At 50.8% G+C, this 16271-nt stretch overlaps 1 protein-coding gene across 1 annotated transcript; it reads right to left on the bottom strand.

The window, feature by feature from the left end:
* Positions 1-1205: 1205 nt before the first annotated feature.
* KDELR3 (KDEL endoplasmic reticulum protein retention receptor 3) lies at positions 1206-11963 on the bottom strand (the record flags this gene model as incomplete). The annotated part of the gene is made up of 5 exons (XM_079715278.1): positions 1206-1932; positions 2800-3052; positions 4085-4243; positions 7560-7660; positions 11873-11963. The coding sequence occupies 5 exons, from the start codon at positions 11961-11963 to the stop codon at positions 1892-1894; spliced, it is 645 nt and encodes a 214-aa protein (XP_079571404.1). The 3' UTR covers positions 1206-1891.
* Between the last annotated feature and the right edge of the window lie 4308 nt (positions 11964-16271).

The raw sequence follows: 16271 nt of genomic DNA, 5'->3' as shown, positions 1-16271 counted from the left end.
TTTTTAATATTGTTATCGATGTTGTTCATTCACAGTGTAGTTAAAGGGGGGCGCCTCCACTGCATTCTTTGGTTTAGGCCTGAGATTGCTTGCTGGTTTGTAAGATCAAAATACCTAAATACTTGAGGTTTTTGTTTTTGTTTTCCTCTTAAAATTCTTCAGGGAGAGAGAAGGGATTGTTTCTGAGGGGTACTGAAAGTGTGGTTGAATGTGCGACATACAGGTAGGTTGTCAGCATAAGCTGAAATGTATGCATGTGAGAACTTTGACATCTCCCCCCACCCCACCCCCACTTTCTTCTTTCTTAACTTCTTTTTCTCTTCCTTATAGAAGTTGAGGCTGAGGGAGGATGGTAGGCACAGGAAAAACATGGCAACACCACTCTGTGCTTTCAAACCAAAGTGTCCCCCCCCAAAAAAAAGTTCGTCTAAGCACTGATTAGTCCATTATAGGCATTTTTTTCTACACCAAAATTCTGTTTTTTTTTTTTTTTTTTTTTAAACACAAAGGTGCCACCACAGGGGGTGTCCTACTCTCTTGCAAGTCTTGAAAGCATCCCTTTGCGGGAAAGGTCTCTGGGCAAGCAAGCAGTATTTGGTCTGCTGCTTGCTTTCCTTTTTCCACCAGGGATGTTGTAATCATAAAAGTCAGAATAACAGCATATCCCCAAACTCAAAAGCTATTGTGGCCTGAGCACAGCTGAAATCTAGTAGTTTTTCCTGTATAGCTCCAGAGTTAAGTCTTCTGCCTCTATGTCTGCCACTCATAATTCAGGTTCTGCCTTTGCTTCAGAATGTGAGCAGAAGAATCCTCATTTGATGCTAATGTAGTCATGATTGAAACTCATTTAGGGAAAGGATTTCTATATTAAGCTGTGGGGCTGCTTCTCCCCAGTCCCTCCCTAACAATTCATTGTGTGGACTTCTCTCATCTAAAAGGTTGGTGGCTTTTGCTTGGGATCAGTGCTCTCTCTATTTATGTCCTTGCTGGTTTCTGAACACATTCCTGTTGCGTTAAGACTTGAAAGATTTGTAGATGTATGATGTTCAGGCACAGGATGCTAAGAGCTTAAGAGCTTATGTTACTATTCTTAGTTTGTAAATTGTCCTTTTGATACCATCTTGTTTCTTTTGTAGGTATAAATAAAACACTTGACAATAAGGTGTGAGATTTTTATTGCTTAAAAAATTCTGACTACAGGCCAGTGACAGTCTCTTAAGAGTTTTTATTGGCTTCAAGACCATGTTGATTGACTAACACCTTAGCACCTAAAAATGTGCAAGGGGGGGTGGGATTAATTGTTCTTAGTGCGACGAAGCAACAAGACAGTACCTAGTAGGTAAAGCCTGGGGTATTTGTTTCCTCATAACATTTCCCACCTGTCATATCACCTCTGTATCTTGACTCCCTAAACTTGATGGTCTCCTACCTGGAAAGTAAAATTAATCACAACAGTACACTCCTGATGCTTAGGACTCTCTGTGATCTTCATTTGGGGCTTTTGCCTTATACACAGCAGGGTATATTTCCAGATTGGGATTGGCTGTTCCTTAGCATGAGTCTCACACTAGGGCCTTAGAGAGCAATAGTTGACTTGATCCATTCATGGGTTAAACACCTAAGGTTTTTATGAAGGTCCAGTTGACATTGTGAGGGTACCATACTTATGTAATTGGCCCAAGGTTTAATTACTTCTATAAGGGAGATACTGGTGAGAAGAAGGTCTTTTAGATAGAATGATCAGCACTTTGCTGAATTCCACACTAAGCATTTTTCTGACTTCAGTTTTAACATTTGGTCTCAGTCATGTAAAAGTCACCCAGGAGAACACTTCAAATAGTTTGCTTCGTGTCCATGTTAAGGTGTAGGTGTAGAACATCTTTGAGGACCTTCAAATTGGCATTGGAAGACTTAACTTCTTTCCTTTAAGGACTAGAAGAAAATGACTGAAATTAGTATCTCGTGAAAGGACTCTTTTATAACTTTGTGCATAATCTTAGTATCTAATGCCTATTTCACAGTATGTATTCAGATGTTAAAGCCAAGGGGAAACATCTCTGCAGGTTAACTACAGGTTCACTGACCCCCATCTTGGACACTGATGCCACCACTCCCTCTCTTGGCAGGCCATGAGTCTAGCAGTTGTCCTCAATTTCTTTATTTCACACCTCACACCCAGTGCACTGACAGTTCCTATCAACTCCACTCTCGAGAAAGGTCCCTATCTCTTTCCACTGATGACCACCTCCTGGACAATTCCAACTGCTCCATAACATCTCCCTGCTTTGGCTGCTGTTTACCCTACAGAGCAGCTGGTGGATTGGTTTTCAGATGACCCCAATTGCTGCCGTTTGTGGTTAGAATGCAACGTGACTGACTTACCCTGACTTAACTGAGGCCCTAGGTGACTAATCTTGGTTGACCTGCCATATCTAGGTTTACAGTTGACTGTACTAGCCTTTTTGTCCTTTTATCATACCAAGCTGGTTCCTGCCTTGGGGCTTACACATAAGCTGTTCTCTCTCGAGTGTATTTGTCCTATATTTTCCTAACCCAAGTATTTTGTCAAATGTTATCTCAGCTGTCTTCCCTGTACACTGCATAATACCTAAAATATCCTACTGGTCTGTATTTTTTTTCATGGCACAGAGTTTCCTGAAAACATTTGTCTTCCCGTGTTAGAATGTAAGCACCATGAGGGGCACACAGACGTGCCTCTGTTCACTTCCGTATCCCCTCCAACACTGAATGCATTGGTAACTGAGACAGTGCCAGCAACACTGTTCTCGCAGCACCTACCTTTGGTCACATACAAGTAGAAGAAGTCACAGTAGAAGATGGTTTGTACTACCCCAGACACCACTGCAATTTGGTCATAGAAATTCTCAGTCTGGTACCGCCTGATCCAGTTAGCCAAGTAGAGGGCCCGGTATAGCCCAAGAAAGAACAGGTAATGAGTAGTAATGGTCTCAGCCTCTCCAGTCTTGCTGATCATGAAGAGCTGGGGCAGGATGGCCACTGATTCCAGGTAGATAGAGAAAGTCCAGAGGATCTGAGCCAAAGAGAAGTAGCCAGAGGAGGCTGATCAAGAAGGGGCCATCTTTAGAATTTAGTTACTAAAATAATGTTTATTGGAGAGAATACAGTGAAGCACTAGTTCACCATTTATTCAGGTCTTATTTATTTGCTGCTCTGCGTGGCTTGCAGAACCTCAGTTCCCCAGCCAGGGATTGAACCCGGGCCACGGCAGTGAAAGCCAGAATCCTAACCATTAGTCCCCCAGGGAACTCCCAGAATCATGTTCTTGAAATTTTTAAATATTTTCATCAGTGTATCATTCCATCCCTTTCTTTGTACATAAAAAATATTTTTAAGAGATTCAAGCATACTGCTTTTTTCACAAGCATGAACGTTGCCATAGAACATAATTTTTAATTGTTGCAGAATTCTGTCATACAAACTTGCTTTAATTGAGGCTGTGGTTTCTCAAAATGGAATCGATGAACACCACCATCAGAATGTCCTCAAATGCTTGTTGCCCCAAAGATTCTTGGGTCAGAGGCCAGACCTGAGCTGAAATCTGGGTCTGGACTGTGCTCTAATATCCACTAATCACCAGTTGGACAGAGGGTCTTAGTCTTTTTGCGGTACGCGGGCCTCACTGTTGGGGCCTCTTCCGTTGCGGAGCACAGGCTCCGGAAGCGCAGGCTCAGCGGCCAAGGCTCACGGGCCCAGCCACTCTGCGGCATGTGGGATCCTCCCGGACTGCAGCACAAACCCGTGTCCCCTGCATCAGCAGGTGGACTCTCAACCACTGCGCCACCAGGGAAGCCAGAGGGTCTTAGTCTTAAGTGGTGCTGTGATGCCTGCTTTGTTTATGAACACGAGTATTTAGATGTGTCCATTTTCAAGAGGAGCACTGTCAATAGCTTATTGGCAATTTCTAAACTTACAACAACAATACAAGAGTAACGGCCATGGTTGTGGCAGAAAGGTAGCCCAGACGTTACCAAGGGTCCAGAGGTAAGGACTTTAGGGAGTGTATTTACCTTTGGGAATTAGTACTCTGGGTCCCTTCCCTTACCTCCAGAGGAGTGAAACTGTAGTTTTCAAGGAAGGAGAGGCCAATGACTGGGACCAGAAGAAACTCCAGGCGGAATGTGTCATTCTCACTGTCAAATGTTTTCCGGAATTTCCCATAGATCATGTACACTGTGACATAGGCACAGAGGAGAAAAACCACCTAAAAAGGGAGAGAGACACATGGGAATCGATAAAGTCATTTCCCAACCTATTTGCTGGGCTTCAAAGCCACCCTGAGTTGGGACCTACCAAACCCAAGGGCTAGTGTTCTGCCTTAAGGTGGAAAAGGTGAAGTGTGCTTGCACATTTCTCTTGGGCCAATGAACCTAGAATCTGAAGCTAATGACCTTTTTGTTAAGTACCTCCATGCTTCTAACTGGGACTGATAGTGCTACCATGAAGACTCAAAGGTGCCCAGGCGTCCTCTCACTGTGGAATGTTAGGCAAAAAAAAAAAGGAATTGGTCTTTGTCGGGGGACTTAGTGGCATTCCATGGCTCTTTATTTTTAGTTTATTTTATTTATTTTTGGCTGCATTGGGTCTTCGTGGCTGCGTGCGGGCTTTCTCTAGCTGTGGCGAGTGGGGGCTACTCTTCGTTGCAGTTCGCGGGCCTCTCGTTGGCAGTGGCTTCTCTTGTTGCAGAGCACAGGCTCTAGGTGTGCGGGCTTCAGGAGTTGTGGCTCGAGGGCTCTAGAGCACAGGCTCAGTAGTTGTGGTGCACGGGCTTAGTTGCTCCGCAGCATGTGGGATCTTCCCAGACCAGGGCTCAAACCCGTGTGCCCCGCATTGGCAGGCGGATTCTTAACCACTGCACCACCAGGGAAGCCCCCAGGGCTCTTAAAGCCTCAACTTCCTGGATCTGCATCAGTGACTTGAGAGCATTCTTCCACAAAGACTTGAATCACTTGACCATCAATCCTTCAGAAAAGTGCTCTTTTTCTAACTACAGTAGCTGTCCTCCAGCATATAATGGTTTTATGATCTGGCCTCTAACATAGGCCAGAGGCTCTCAAACTTGAATGTGCATCAAAATCATATAGATGGCTGCCCCTTCCCCTGCCCCCAGAGTTTCTGATTTAGTAGGTTTGAGCGAGCCTGAGAATTTTGCGTTTCTAGCAAGTTCGTGCGTGATACTGCTCTGCTGGTCCAGGACACTAGCCTAGAAAACTAATGTTTGCACTTCAAAACTCAGGTTATTTCCTCAGTCTTTTCTCACCAGAACGAGGCACACATGCTCTGTGTCACCATACCCCCATGTAAAGATACTCATTGCTGCTTGTGAGCACATGTTCTGTAAATGTCTGTGCACCAGTCTGTCTCCCCTAGGAGAGGAGATTCCATAAGTGGGTCCATGCCCTGTCCACCTCTGAATCTAACTCAGGGACCAGCACAAAACAAATGCTGGAATGAGTGAATGAATCAATGAAATGGAGATCACTTCTTCATTTCACAAATTTGGAAACTGGCCTCTTTGAGGATCCGAGACCTCATTCAGCCATGGCAAGGGCTGGGTTTACAATCCCTGCCAGGACTGCCCAAGTCAGACCCTTGGGCAGAGAAATAAACTAAGCAGGTGGTGTTTGCTACTTCTGTGTTGGATTTAAGGAGACAACGATTTCAGGACCTCAGACTGTAGTTCACACTGAGTTCAACACCGCACGAGTAACAGCATCCTCCATTCCACCAATCCCAGGAACAATATGCCCAGAATCCCAAAGGGACATCCCTGATATAGAGAAAGAGGACTCACTTTCGGTTAAATATCTTCTGGGTGCTAGGTACATTACACAGATTATCTCATGTCATCTTCACAATAGCCCTGCAAGATAGGTAGGATTCCTCCCACGTAGCTTTTTTTTCCTTAAAAACAGGACTCCTGTTAGACAATGTGCCCAACTAAAAACTAATTTCCCAGCCTCCTTTGCAGATAAGGATGGTCAGTGACATGTAGATGGAAGTCACTGGAAAGCTCTTTAAAAAGGGCTTACCCGGCTGACAGGCACCCTATTGCTCTTTCTCCCCTTCCTCCTCCTTCCTGTCCTGAATGTGATGTGATGGTAGGAGCTCTAGCACCTATTTTGTGACTCTGAGGCAAACCTGAGGACAGATATCACATTCAGGACTAGCTATATCATTTGCAGGGCTTCTTGTTAAAAAATAAGTATTTCAAAATGGCAACAGCAAAGCATTAAACCAAGCATAAGGCCCTTCTGAGCAACTGCACAGGTAACAAGCTCAAGTGCTGGTTAAACTAAAGCTGGCAGAGCAGAAAGTTAAAAGGAATGCCATCCCAGCCCTAGACTACGCACTTCCAGATTTTGTGTTATGAATGAGATAAAAATAAATCCTTACCTTATTAAAATAACTCAAGTCTCTGTTACCAGCATCCAAACCGTTACATCCCACTTTACTGACTCTGAAACCTGAGCTCCTTCCACTAAACTGTGTTGGATGGTTGGTTAAAATCTCAGAAAATGTCTCATCCCAACCAAACCTCACAGCTATGGCCCAGGGCTGAGAGATGCTCAGGTTTCTCCGTCTATAAAACAGGACCAAGCTTCAAAGCAACAGCTTCCCATGGCAAAACCGAATCCAAACTGTTCACCTGGATCATCTGCCCTCACCCAGCCCTCTATCGGTACCCCTACCACCAGCAGGTAGCCCTCACCTGCTGAGCTCCCACCATGCCTGCCTTCTGTCTGTCCTTTGAATACACCAAGCTTGTTCCTGTCTTGGGGGTCTTTGCATCAGCTATTCCATCTGCTTAGAATGCTCCTCCTCTGAGCTTCATTCCTTGTGTCACTCAGATCTCAGCTTACACGTCACCTCTTTGGAGAGGCCCTTCCTGATGACACTCCCTAAATAGCTCCCTAGTCGTTCTCTATCATGTAACCCTGTTTTTAAAACTTCTTTCGTTATAATTGAAGGAAACATCGTCCTATTTTACTTATTTGCATAGCCTTATCCCTAACCAGTTTTTCTTACTTGTTTTATTATCTGTCTCCCCGGTTAGAATGTAGGTTCTGTGAGTATAGGCGCCTCATATATCTCCTTCAGGCACCTAGCTCACAGTAGGTGCTCAATAAATAATTGTTAGATAAATGGGCGAATAAGTTCTCTGAAAGCTCAGGGTTCCGTGTTTGATTTTTTGCTTATTTTTTAACCATTATAATAGCTAACCTTTATTGAGTTTTTAATATATGACAGCTATTGTGTATTTACATTTATTACCTTGTTTAACTTTCACAACAAAATCCTCTGAGGTAAGTACACCTATTCTTAATTTTGTAGAGGAGGAAACCAAGGTGCACAGAGGCCAGAAGCCTTGCCCAAGCCCAGGTCCCACAGCTGCTAACAGCAAAGCCAGGATTCAAATCCGGGTCTGCCTGGCTCCACAGCCTGAGTCCCCAAGTATACTGTCTCACCGTCTGGGGGGTGCTTGGCAGCCCCCCACCATGGCTGCCCATCTCCCTTACCTTCATTACTGTGTTGTAGATGGAGATGAAGTTGGTGAACAGGTCCAGGTACCTGGTGGTGAAGACGAGAGCGAAAAGGATCTGGCTCTTCCCGGAGATGCCTGTAGCCAGATGGGGACAGGAGATAATAAGAACACAGACAGCCAGGCTCACACACACTCGAGAAGCCCAGAGCCTGAGTTGGAAAGGCCTCCAGAGTGTCCACTTCATAATGACACCCTGTCCAGGACACTGTCACCCTCAGAGGGCCAGGAAACACCCCTTCCCATTGGGTCACTTGAGTCTATTACTCTCATTAGGCTGTAATCTGTCACTCAGTCTCCAAATCAAGACATGAACACCAAGTTCCCAGGGCCCCTGTGCGCGCCTGCCTTGGTTCCTGCTCTGGGGAGGGCGTGGGGATGGGGGGAGTCAGGCTCGCAGGGGGTGTCAAGGCTCCTCTTTGCTCTACCCCCAGGGTTCCACTGACAATCCCCAGAGCTCCATCTTTTGGAGAACAACCCACCGACTCTACAAGGTGCTGATTCACCAGGGAGACCACAGCAGGTGGAGGAAGGCACAGGGCCAGGGGAGCATTCTATTTTATTTTTCCAAATTTTAAAGATTAAAAAAGCTTTTTTTCTAGTTATAAAAATTATGACTATTTTTACTCATTGTAAAACAAAAACCAGATAATACATAGAGATGTAAATTAAAAAGCAACAATCACCTGAATCCCAAAGTCTGAGTGTGCGATCTTCCAGATCTTTGTTGTTGCACACATACAGCACATATGTGCACACATATGACACATATGGACACATCAAGTTGACAAAACTGGGTTCGTACTTTCCATGCTATTTCCTCATCTGCTTTGGTCTCTTTAAACTTTTTATTTTGAAACAATTTTAGATTTACAGAAGAGTTGTAAAGACAGTACAGAGAGCCCTACCCTTCACCCAGCTTCCCCTAATGGTAACACCGTGCATAATCACAGAACATTTGCCAAAACTAAGAAACTGACATTGGTATAGCACTACTGACTGAACTCCAGACTTTTCACGTTTTCCCACTGATGCCCTTTTTCTGTTCCAGGATCTAATCCAGGAATCGAGGCTACATTTAGCCATCATGCTCCTTAGTCCACTTTTGCCCACTTTGATACTTCGTGGAGGTGGTTCCTGGGTATGAAAGCAAGCAGCTGCCCTGCTTCCCATTTCTCTTGCCCCATTAAGCCCACAGCAGTCTGAATACTTCACCAAACCACTCCCATGGTCCCTGATGCCCACGTTTCTGCATCCAAACGTCAACTCTATCTCACCCACCCAACTCCTCAAGAGCCAGCTGAGCACTCCGTCTATCCCAACCACACCTTTCTCCAGGTTTCTGTGACTGCCCACACTGCCAGCTTCTCACCTCCTCTGGCCACTCCTGTCCTCCGCAACACCTAATCCTCCGAGGGCTACCTCTCTTCTCCCTCTGTCCCTTTGCCATCCCATCCCACACACAAGGGACCCTCTGGCTCCAGACTCTCCTTGGATCTCTGACCTATATATTCCTGCCTGACTAAATCCACCATCTCCCCTTGAACCCCCTCCTTCTCCTGTCTTCTGTCCTCCTTCTGCCACCATCATCCCCTTTGTGCTCAAGGTAGAAAACCAAGAGCCATCCTTGAGCCTCTCTCACCTTTGTCCCCTCACCCCTGGATTTTATTCTAACTGTGATGGATCTACCGGGGAGTTTGACACCAAGAAGTGACATTACCGGATTCAGGGTTTGATTCCTTTGTACGCCTGATCTGTGCCTTTTCTAATTATTCCTCTGGTGAGGGACATTTTGGGGAGAGGGGACAATTCTAACGACTGAGGATGAACACCGCTGAAGCCCCTGATATTCTGGAGAGGGCTGGGTCCACTTGCCAGCTTTCCTACCAGCATGGCAACCCTGAGCCTCATACTCCTCACCTGTAAAATGGGGCAGGACTGACGTGAGGACTGAATAGGATTCAATGAGAAGCCGAGTGCCTCCCTGGGGGTCTGGCAGTGGGGCTGGCTGTGGGTGAAGGAGCCCCCTGGGGGAGGGGGTCCGAGTCCAGGAGGCAATACTGATGCAGCTCAGAGCTATGCCTTTCGTTATGCCATATCCCTGAGCCCTCACTGAGGTCTGGCCAGGGGGGTCCTCAGCCCCATTCAGGAGGGTTCAGGCGGCTCTAGTGGGGGATGCTTGGCTACCCCCTCACTCGGTCTTTCCCCACTCCTCCCCTCTTTCCTGCCAGCCTGCCAGGCCCCTGGGCTTCACTCACATTTTCCTTACCTCTTTGGGAGCCCTGGAGGTCTTGAGCACAATGCTTTTTTCACACTGTTTTGAAAGCAGTGAATAATTTCCACCAAAGCAAGCTGTGCATGGAGACCCCAGGACACAGAGGGGAACAGGAGCCAGTACCTGGCCAGAGTCCCTCAGGGGACCCACTGGCCAGGTACAGACCTCCTGCCATTTGACAGATGGGAAAACTGAGGCCCAAGGTTACACAGTGAGTCCGTGGCAGAGCAAGAATGAAGCTCCAGTCTCCTGCCTTCGGGGCTGGGTCACAGGGGTGTCACACCAGGCCCTGCTCCTCGGGGCTGACGGCTGGCATCCAGGAACCTCACCCCCTCCGTTCTCAACCAGGCCTGTGCTGATTCCTCTCCGCACACACACAGGCCCCACTGCTCACCTGCCCTTTCCTTTTCCCATAGCACTTCGCTTCCCTGACAAACCGTATCGTTCACTCGGTTGCTACCACTGTAGCTGGTTGGCGGTCTCCCACTGATAGATTCAGCTCCACCAGGCCGGGATCTCTGCCTGTTGCCCGGTTATATCCCAGGTGCCTGGTACAATGCCTGGCAGAGTGGGATGGGGAACAGAGCCCCCTCCTGGTCACGGCTGCTCACCCCATCCAGGGCCCTCCAGTGGCAGGGACAGGTCCAACCTAGATTCTTCCTCTCACTGGAGCCTCTCTCAGGGCTCCTGGCCCACTTCCCCTGAGTGGGAACCTGAGGGCCCGTGAGTGCCCATTTCCCTGGAGACCCCAAACCTGAATGGCCTCCAGATCTGGAATCACTCCCTCCGCAATGACCCTCACACCGGCACCCACCTCTCCCCCCAACCAAGCCCCCTGGGCCGGCAGCCTCCACGACGCGCTCTGCTTCCTCTCTCAGCCTCCGCACACAGCTTCCAGGGGCCCCTCCGAGTCCCTGCCCTGCTCCCAAACCTTCCTTGGCTCCCAGTCCCAACTCCCTACTTGACAGACAAGGCCCTTTCACATATGACCACCCACCCCCCTGGACTCACCTCCCTCCCGGACCACCCCGAAATCGGGCTGCTCACCATTCCTGGGACATGCCCTGCCCTCTGTGACACGACACACCCTTCCTGGGTGACACCCTGCCTGTCTTCCAGGACCCAGCACAGAGCTGCTCCCTCCATGAAGCCTCCAGGGGTCCACTCTGCCTCCTTGGCGCCCACAAGGAGCCTGGGCACCTCTCTGTATCCCCTCACCCCAGTGCCAAGCACAGGGCAGGCGCCTCCAGGACACCAGTGGACAAAGATGGCTGCAGGCAGCTCGGGCAGCCTCTTAATACACTGGGTCTGTTTGGCCACCACCAGTCCAGCCTTGAAACTTCTCCAACCGCCTAGCAGGGCGGCCAGACTGCTGGGCAAAAGGGGGACCCCCTCCCGCCCTCCCTGCGCTTCTGCTCATAGGCGGCTCCATGCTCACCTGGGCCTGGCTGGTGCCCCTCCTGCCACATCATAGCCGCCTGAGGCACAGGCTGGGGAGGAAAGAGGGCCCAACTTGGGGGGAGGGGGGAAGTCTGGGAGGGGGAGGGGATGGTGGTGGGGGCAGGAAAAGAGAAGACCTTGAGGGTCTGGAGCTGCTTCCTGTGTGTGCGCCTCCTTCTCTCCCGCGCCCCGGTCCCCACCCTGGGTGGGGGCAGACAGAACAATGGGCCCCAAGGGATGCTGCTCCTGGGCAGCAAAGGGGGTGTCACCTCCTCCTTATCCCCCTCCTCTTCCAACTAGCGGTGGCAACGCCAAGCAGGGGAGAGAGGGGGTCGGTCAATGGAGGCGCAAGCCCATCCTCCCTCCGTAACTTCCGCGGGTCCTTCTTCTGTGATATGGTACAATTTTAAGTTTTCTTTAGAAGCCGAGCTGCGCAAAAACAGTTTCAAGCACCCCGAAGCCGAAGTCCCTACCCTCAACAGACATTCAGGAGACTCCCCGTAAGCCCTGCAGCAGGGGCGTGGGGCTGGCCCTCCGGCCCCGGGTCCCCACCTCCCGCCCGGAGCGCCCCTCACCCGTGCAGCACTTGGAGCGCCAGATCTTCCCCAGGAGCAAGATCATGGCCAGGAGGTGGCTCAGGTCGCCCAGGATACGAAACACGTTCATGGTCCGGCCCGCTCTCAGCCAACTCCTGGGAAACTTTCTGGCGGGCGAGGCGGCTGCCACGTCCCCGGCCCCGGCCTCTGGGTCCCGCGCCCCTGCCCGCGCCCCCGAGCTCCGCGCTCCCGCCCGGGCGCAGCCGCTCCGCCAGCGCGCTCTTGGCGGGGCGGTGACGTGGCCGAGCCTGCCGCCGTGCCAGGGAACCAGGAAGCGCCGCCGCCCGAGATCCCGAGATCCCGAGATCCCGCCTCCCGGCCCAGCCCAGCGCCGCAGCTCCCGGGGCGGGGCGGCTCCGCGGGCTGGGGGGGCTTCCGGCCTGGGCCAGCCTCCCGCGGCCGGGGCCCGACCCCGCGCCGCCCGGGCCGCTCTGTGTCTGCGAGGTGCCTGCCACGTCCCGTCCGCGCCCCCACCCCCCATACCCGGAGAAGGGTCCGCCGGGAGTCCGGGACTCTGCCTTCTCTGCTCGGAACCTGGGGTCCTACCGCACGTGACCGTGGGCAAGCCACTGGGTCCCTCTCTCTGCCTCGGTTCCCTCATCTGTACGCAGGGCTAAGAAGACCCGTGTTGGTGGGAAGTGGGGTCCCGCGTGCCACTGCTTGGCATGAGCTCAGCAGGTTGGAAGCCCCCCATAAATGGTGACCCACTGCTATTGTCATCATCAGCCTGGGGTTGGAACTCCTCGGGTGGGGAGAAGAGCTGGAGCTGTGTTCCCCACCCTCTCACCTGTTAATTTGAAGAGCCGCCTTGTCCTGACCTGGCCTGTTGGACAATGGTAACCAAAGACTCTCTGGTTGGGAGTCAGGCTGACCTTGGTTCCAGCCTGGGTGCTGAGAGACTTCCTCTCTCTTGGCCTCAGTTTTTTCATCTGTAAAATGGGGTCACTGTGAGCATGGAAGAGGTCAGGTCTCTCAGGGAGATCCAGGATCCTCCCTAGTGTCTCCCTCTTCTTGGTGTGACAAGATGTTAAACAGGAGCACAGGCCAGAAGGGCTGGGGAGTATTGGCCAGCAAGCTGGGAGGGGTGTGGGGTGAAGGACCAACTGTGGGCAGGAGTCCTGTCAGTGCTGCGTGACCAGAGCCAGTCAGACACACTCTCTGGGCCTTGGTCTCTGCATCTGTAATAGTGGATCGCGTGTGCTAAGGGCCATTATCACCGCTGCCCTTTTGACCCCTGTAGCCCCTTCTCCCACTCAGGACCTTCATCTCTCCCTAAATTACTGGCTTCCTTTCTGTGGCCCCCCTCGGCATCACAGACAGCCAGAGAGGCTTTGCCATGATGAAGTCTGTCACTCCTCTACTTGTGACCCTTCCATGGCCCCCTCACCATGACTCCCAGGGCAAGGCAGTCTTTTGAGACTCAAAATGTGGTCCAAGGACCAGCAGCATCTGTATTGCCCGCTGGGAATGCGGAATCTCGGACCCCACCCCAGACCAACTGAATCAGAATCTGTTGTTAAACAAGATCCCTGCGTGATTTGTGTGCACACGGAAGTGTGAGAAGCACTGATCTAAGCAAAACTAAGAGGGAGGTACTGTTATTATCCCCATTCTACCCTGGGGAAACTGAGGCACAGAGAGCTTAAGTAATTTGCTTAAGGTCACACAGACACTAAATAGTGGAGCCTGGATTCCACCACACAGTCTGACTTCAGGGTTCATGCAATTAAATCATGACATTACACTCTGGGCTGTCATGGGAGGTGATGAGCTCCCTGTCATGAGAGGCAGGTGAGCAGGGGGGTGGGTGCCATTTGTCACGGATGTTGCAGTGGGGACTCCTGCCCTGGCCGGGATAGCCATCAAGTATTGGGCACCTACTGGGTGCCAGGCACGAGTCAGGCACGTTATCCAGGTTCTCTCCGTTCAGCCTCAACAGTCACCCTCAGAAGCAGGCTTTAAATCTTCACTTTGCAGGAGAAGCCTATCGAGGCTCAGGGAAGTGAGGTGCGTGGTCACAGTTCTTCCGGGAGGAAGAGCCAGGCACTCATCCCAGGGCTGTGACAGGTTCTGAATGGGCCGCTATGTTCCCTGCTCCCCCCCACCAACCCTGCCCAGATACCTCCCCTCCAGTCAGTGCCCAGAGAAGGCGGTGGCTATTTAAATCCGTCAGGTGTGGCTACAGTTCTCTCTGCCCAACCAGCTGGCATCTCCTTCTCAGCGCCCACCTCCTCCGCAAGCCAGGGAAAAGCACGTGCATTTGCCATTTGGTAAAACATCTGTCCTCTTGAGAAGCAGCCCCAACTGCCAGCAGGGGATGGAACAAGGCTAGAATCCTCCTCTTCCCTCTACTTCTCCAGGGGGACCACAGGGGAACTGGCCCAGGCCAGGGAAGGCCTGAGGAGTGACCACCATGGTGGTGGAGGGGGAAGAACTCAAGATCTTGTCCTGGGCCTGCCACAGTGGCCTTGAGCCTGCCTTGTCTCCTCCTTGGGCCTCAGCTTTCCCATCTGTTGATGGGGATAATGAAGAGAGAAGTATTGCTGGCTTGTTACTCGGTCCTCCTTACATCTAGTCTTCCCAGTCTCCCTATGAAACTGATACTCCCTATGTCTCAGGACAGAAAACTCATCACCCCAATTTTGCAGATAAGGAAACTGAGGCTCAAACTTGTCTCTTGCTCCCACAGGTCACATAGACCTCCTCTCCCCCAAGGTTCTACCACTCTGTCCGTAATCAGCCCTGACTTTTTCACACCTACTCCATCTTCAAGGCGGAGCATTTTTCAAAGCTCCTAACGAAGAGCAGGGAAAAATCCCCTACTCATTTGATTCCCATGGCTCTAGCGCAGGCCGGCACTCTGGCCGCCTGCACTGTCGGACCTATCTTTCCCGGACGCTGGGTGGTTCCCGGCAAGTCCCTCACTACTCAGCCTCACTTTCCTGACACTCGAAATTTGTCTGCTGTAGGAATGCAATTGAGGGGAGGCCAAGGGGGAAACTTCCTTCAGTTCAAAGGGCAAGGATTCTTTTTCCCTCATTAAGAAAGCAAACTGTAGGTTCAAAGTCGGATTTATGGGAGAGTGAACGGGAAAGTGGCTCAATTATAGGAAGAAAAAAATGCATGTATGGTTTTTTTTTTCCTACCTGGTCCTAGCCCTTTGTTATATTTCACTGCTCTTTTGAATATCCTGCTAACTGCCTCAAGTTCTGTGGGGAAGGGAAGTGTGGATATAAGGTGAAAATCACGATCCTGAGGACACCCCACCACTTAATCAGCTGCCTCTGGCCGGGCAGGGCCCTGGCAGGAGGTGGGAGCTATTGGTCCGGGCTCCCGGGACTCCCTTCGGGTTCCTGGGGGCCGCTATGGCTTTCTCTGGTCTCGGCAGCAGTGGACGCTCCCCCCGTGGAGGGAATGAACTCTTCCCAGGCAGCCCCGAGCCCGAGGTCCCGCCGTCCGTCCCGCCCCGTCAAGAGGCGTGGACGAGTCTATTCCCTAATAGAATGAGGGTGGGCTGAGGGCAACCTTACTGTGGTTCCGCCTCAGGTGTTCTGGAAGCTTCCCCCTCCCCACTCCCGCTCAATACGTTTTGAGTGACACACGGCAGGGCCTAGTATGCGCCCCATTTTTACCCGGCGGGAAACCAAGGTTCCAAAACCTCTCTTCCACTTTCAGTCCCGAGCACATTTATTGAAGACCAGCTGTGTGCCAGGCGCCTTGCAGGTTGATTGTAGGTGCAGACTTAAGGAGCCCTTGGGGCACCGTGGGAGGCGGGTGCCTGTGCATGCATTGGATATGGCACAGAGGTGAGAGTAATTACCCTGGACTGGGGGGAGTCACGAGGGAGAACTGCAGTTAGATAGGCTTCAGAGGATGCCAGAGCCGGGCATTGAAGGATGAGTAGGAGCTTGTCTCAAGGACAGAGCCTGGGGGAAGAGAGTAGGGTCCCAAGTAGAAGGAACTACATGCGCAAAGGCGCAGAGATATGTATGATACCACTCCCTGGTCGGGGCCTCCCAGTGCGCGCAGTCAAAAAAAGAGAGGAAAAAAAAAAAAAAAGGAGAGGGGAGAAGGATGAACGTCAAAGGTTAGAGAGACCTTTGTTCGAGGCTCAAGCTCCACTATATACGAGCTGTCCGAATTCGGGCAATTTATTTAACCTCTCCAAGTCATAGTGTTCTCATCGGTAACTTGAGGGTAAACCAAGTACCGACTTGAGAGGGTAGCTATCAGGGTCAAAGTTAGCTAGGTTTCTAAAGCGCTTTGCAAGGAGTAAACCACGCAACAAATGCCAGTCCCTTGCTCCCCTTTACAGGAAACTGAGGCCTAACGAGGCAAAGCAGAGCCGGGAGAAAACACGGAAATTCCGTGTCCTCAG

Source organism: Hyperoodon ampullatus, assembly GCF_949752795.1.
Source record: "Hyperoodon ampullatus genome assembly, chromosome: 11".
Taxonomy (NCBI): Eukaryota; Metazoa; Chordata; class Mammalia; order Artiodactyla; family Ziphiidae; genus Hyperoodon; species Hyperoodon ampullatus.
This window is presented reverse-complemented; position numbering and strand designations above follow the sequence as displayed.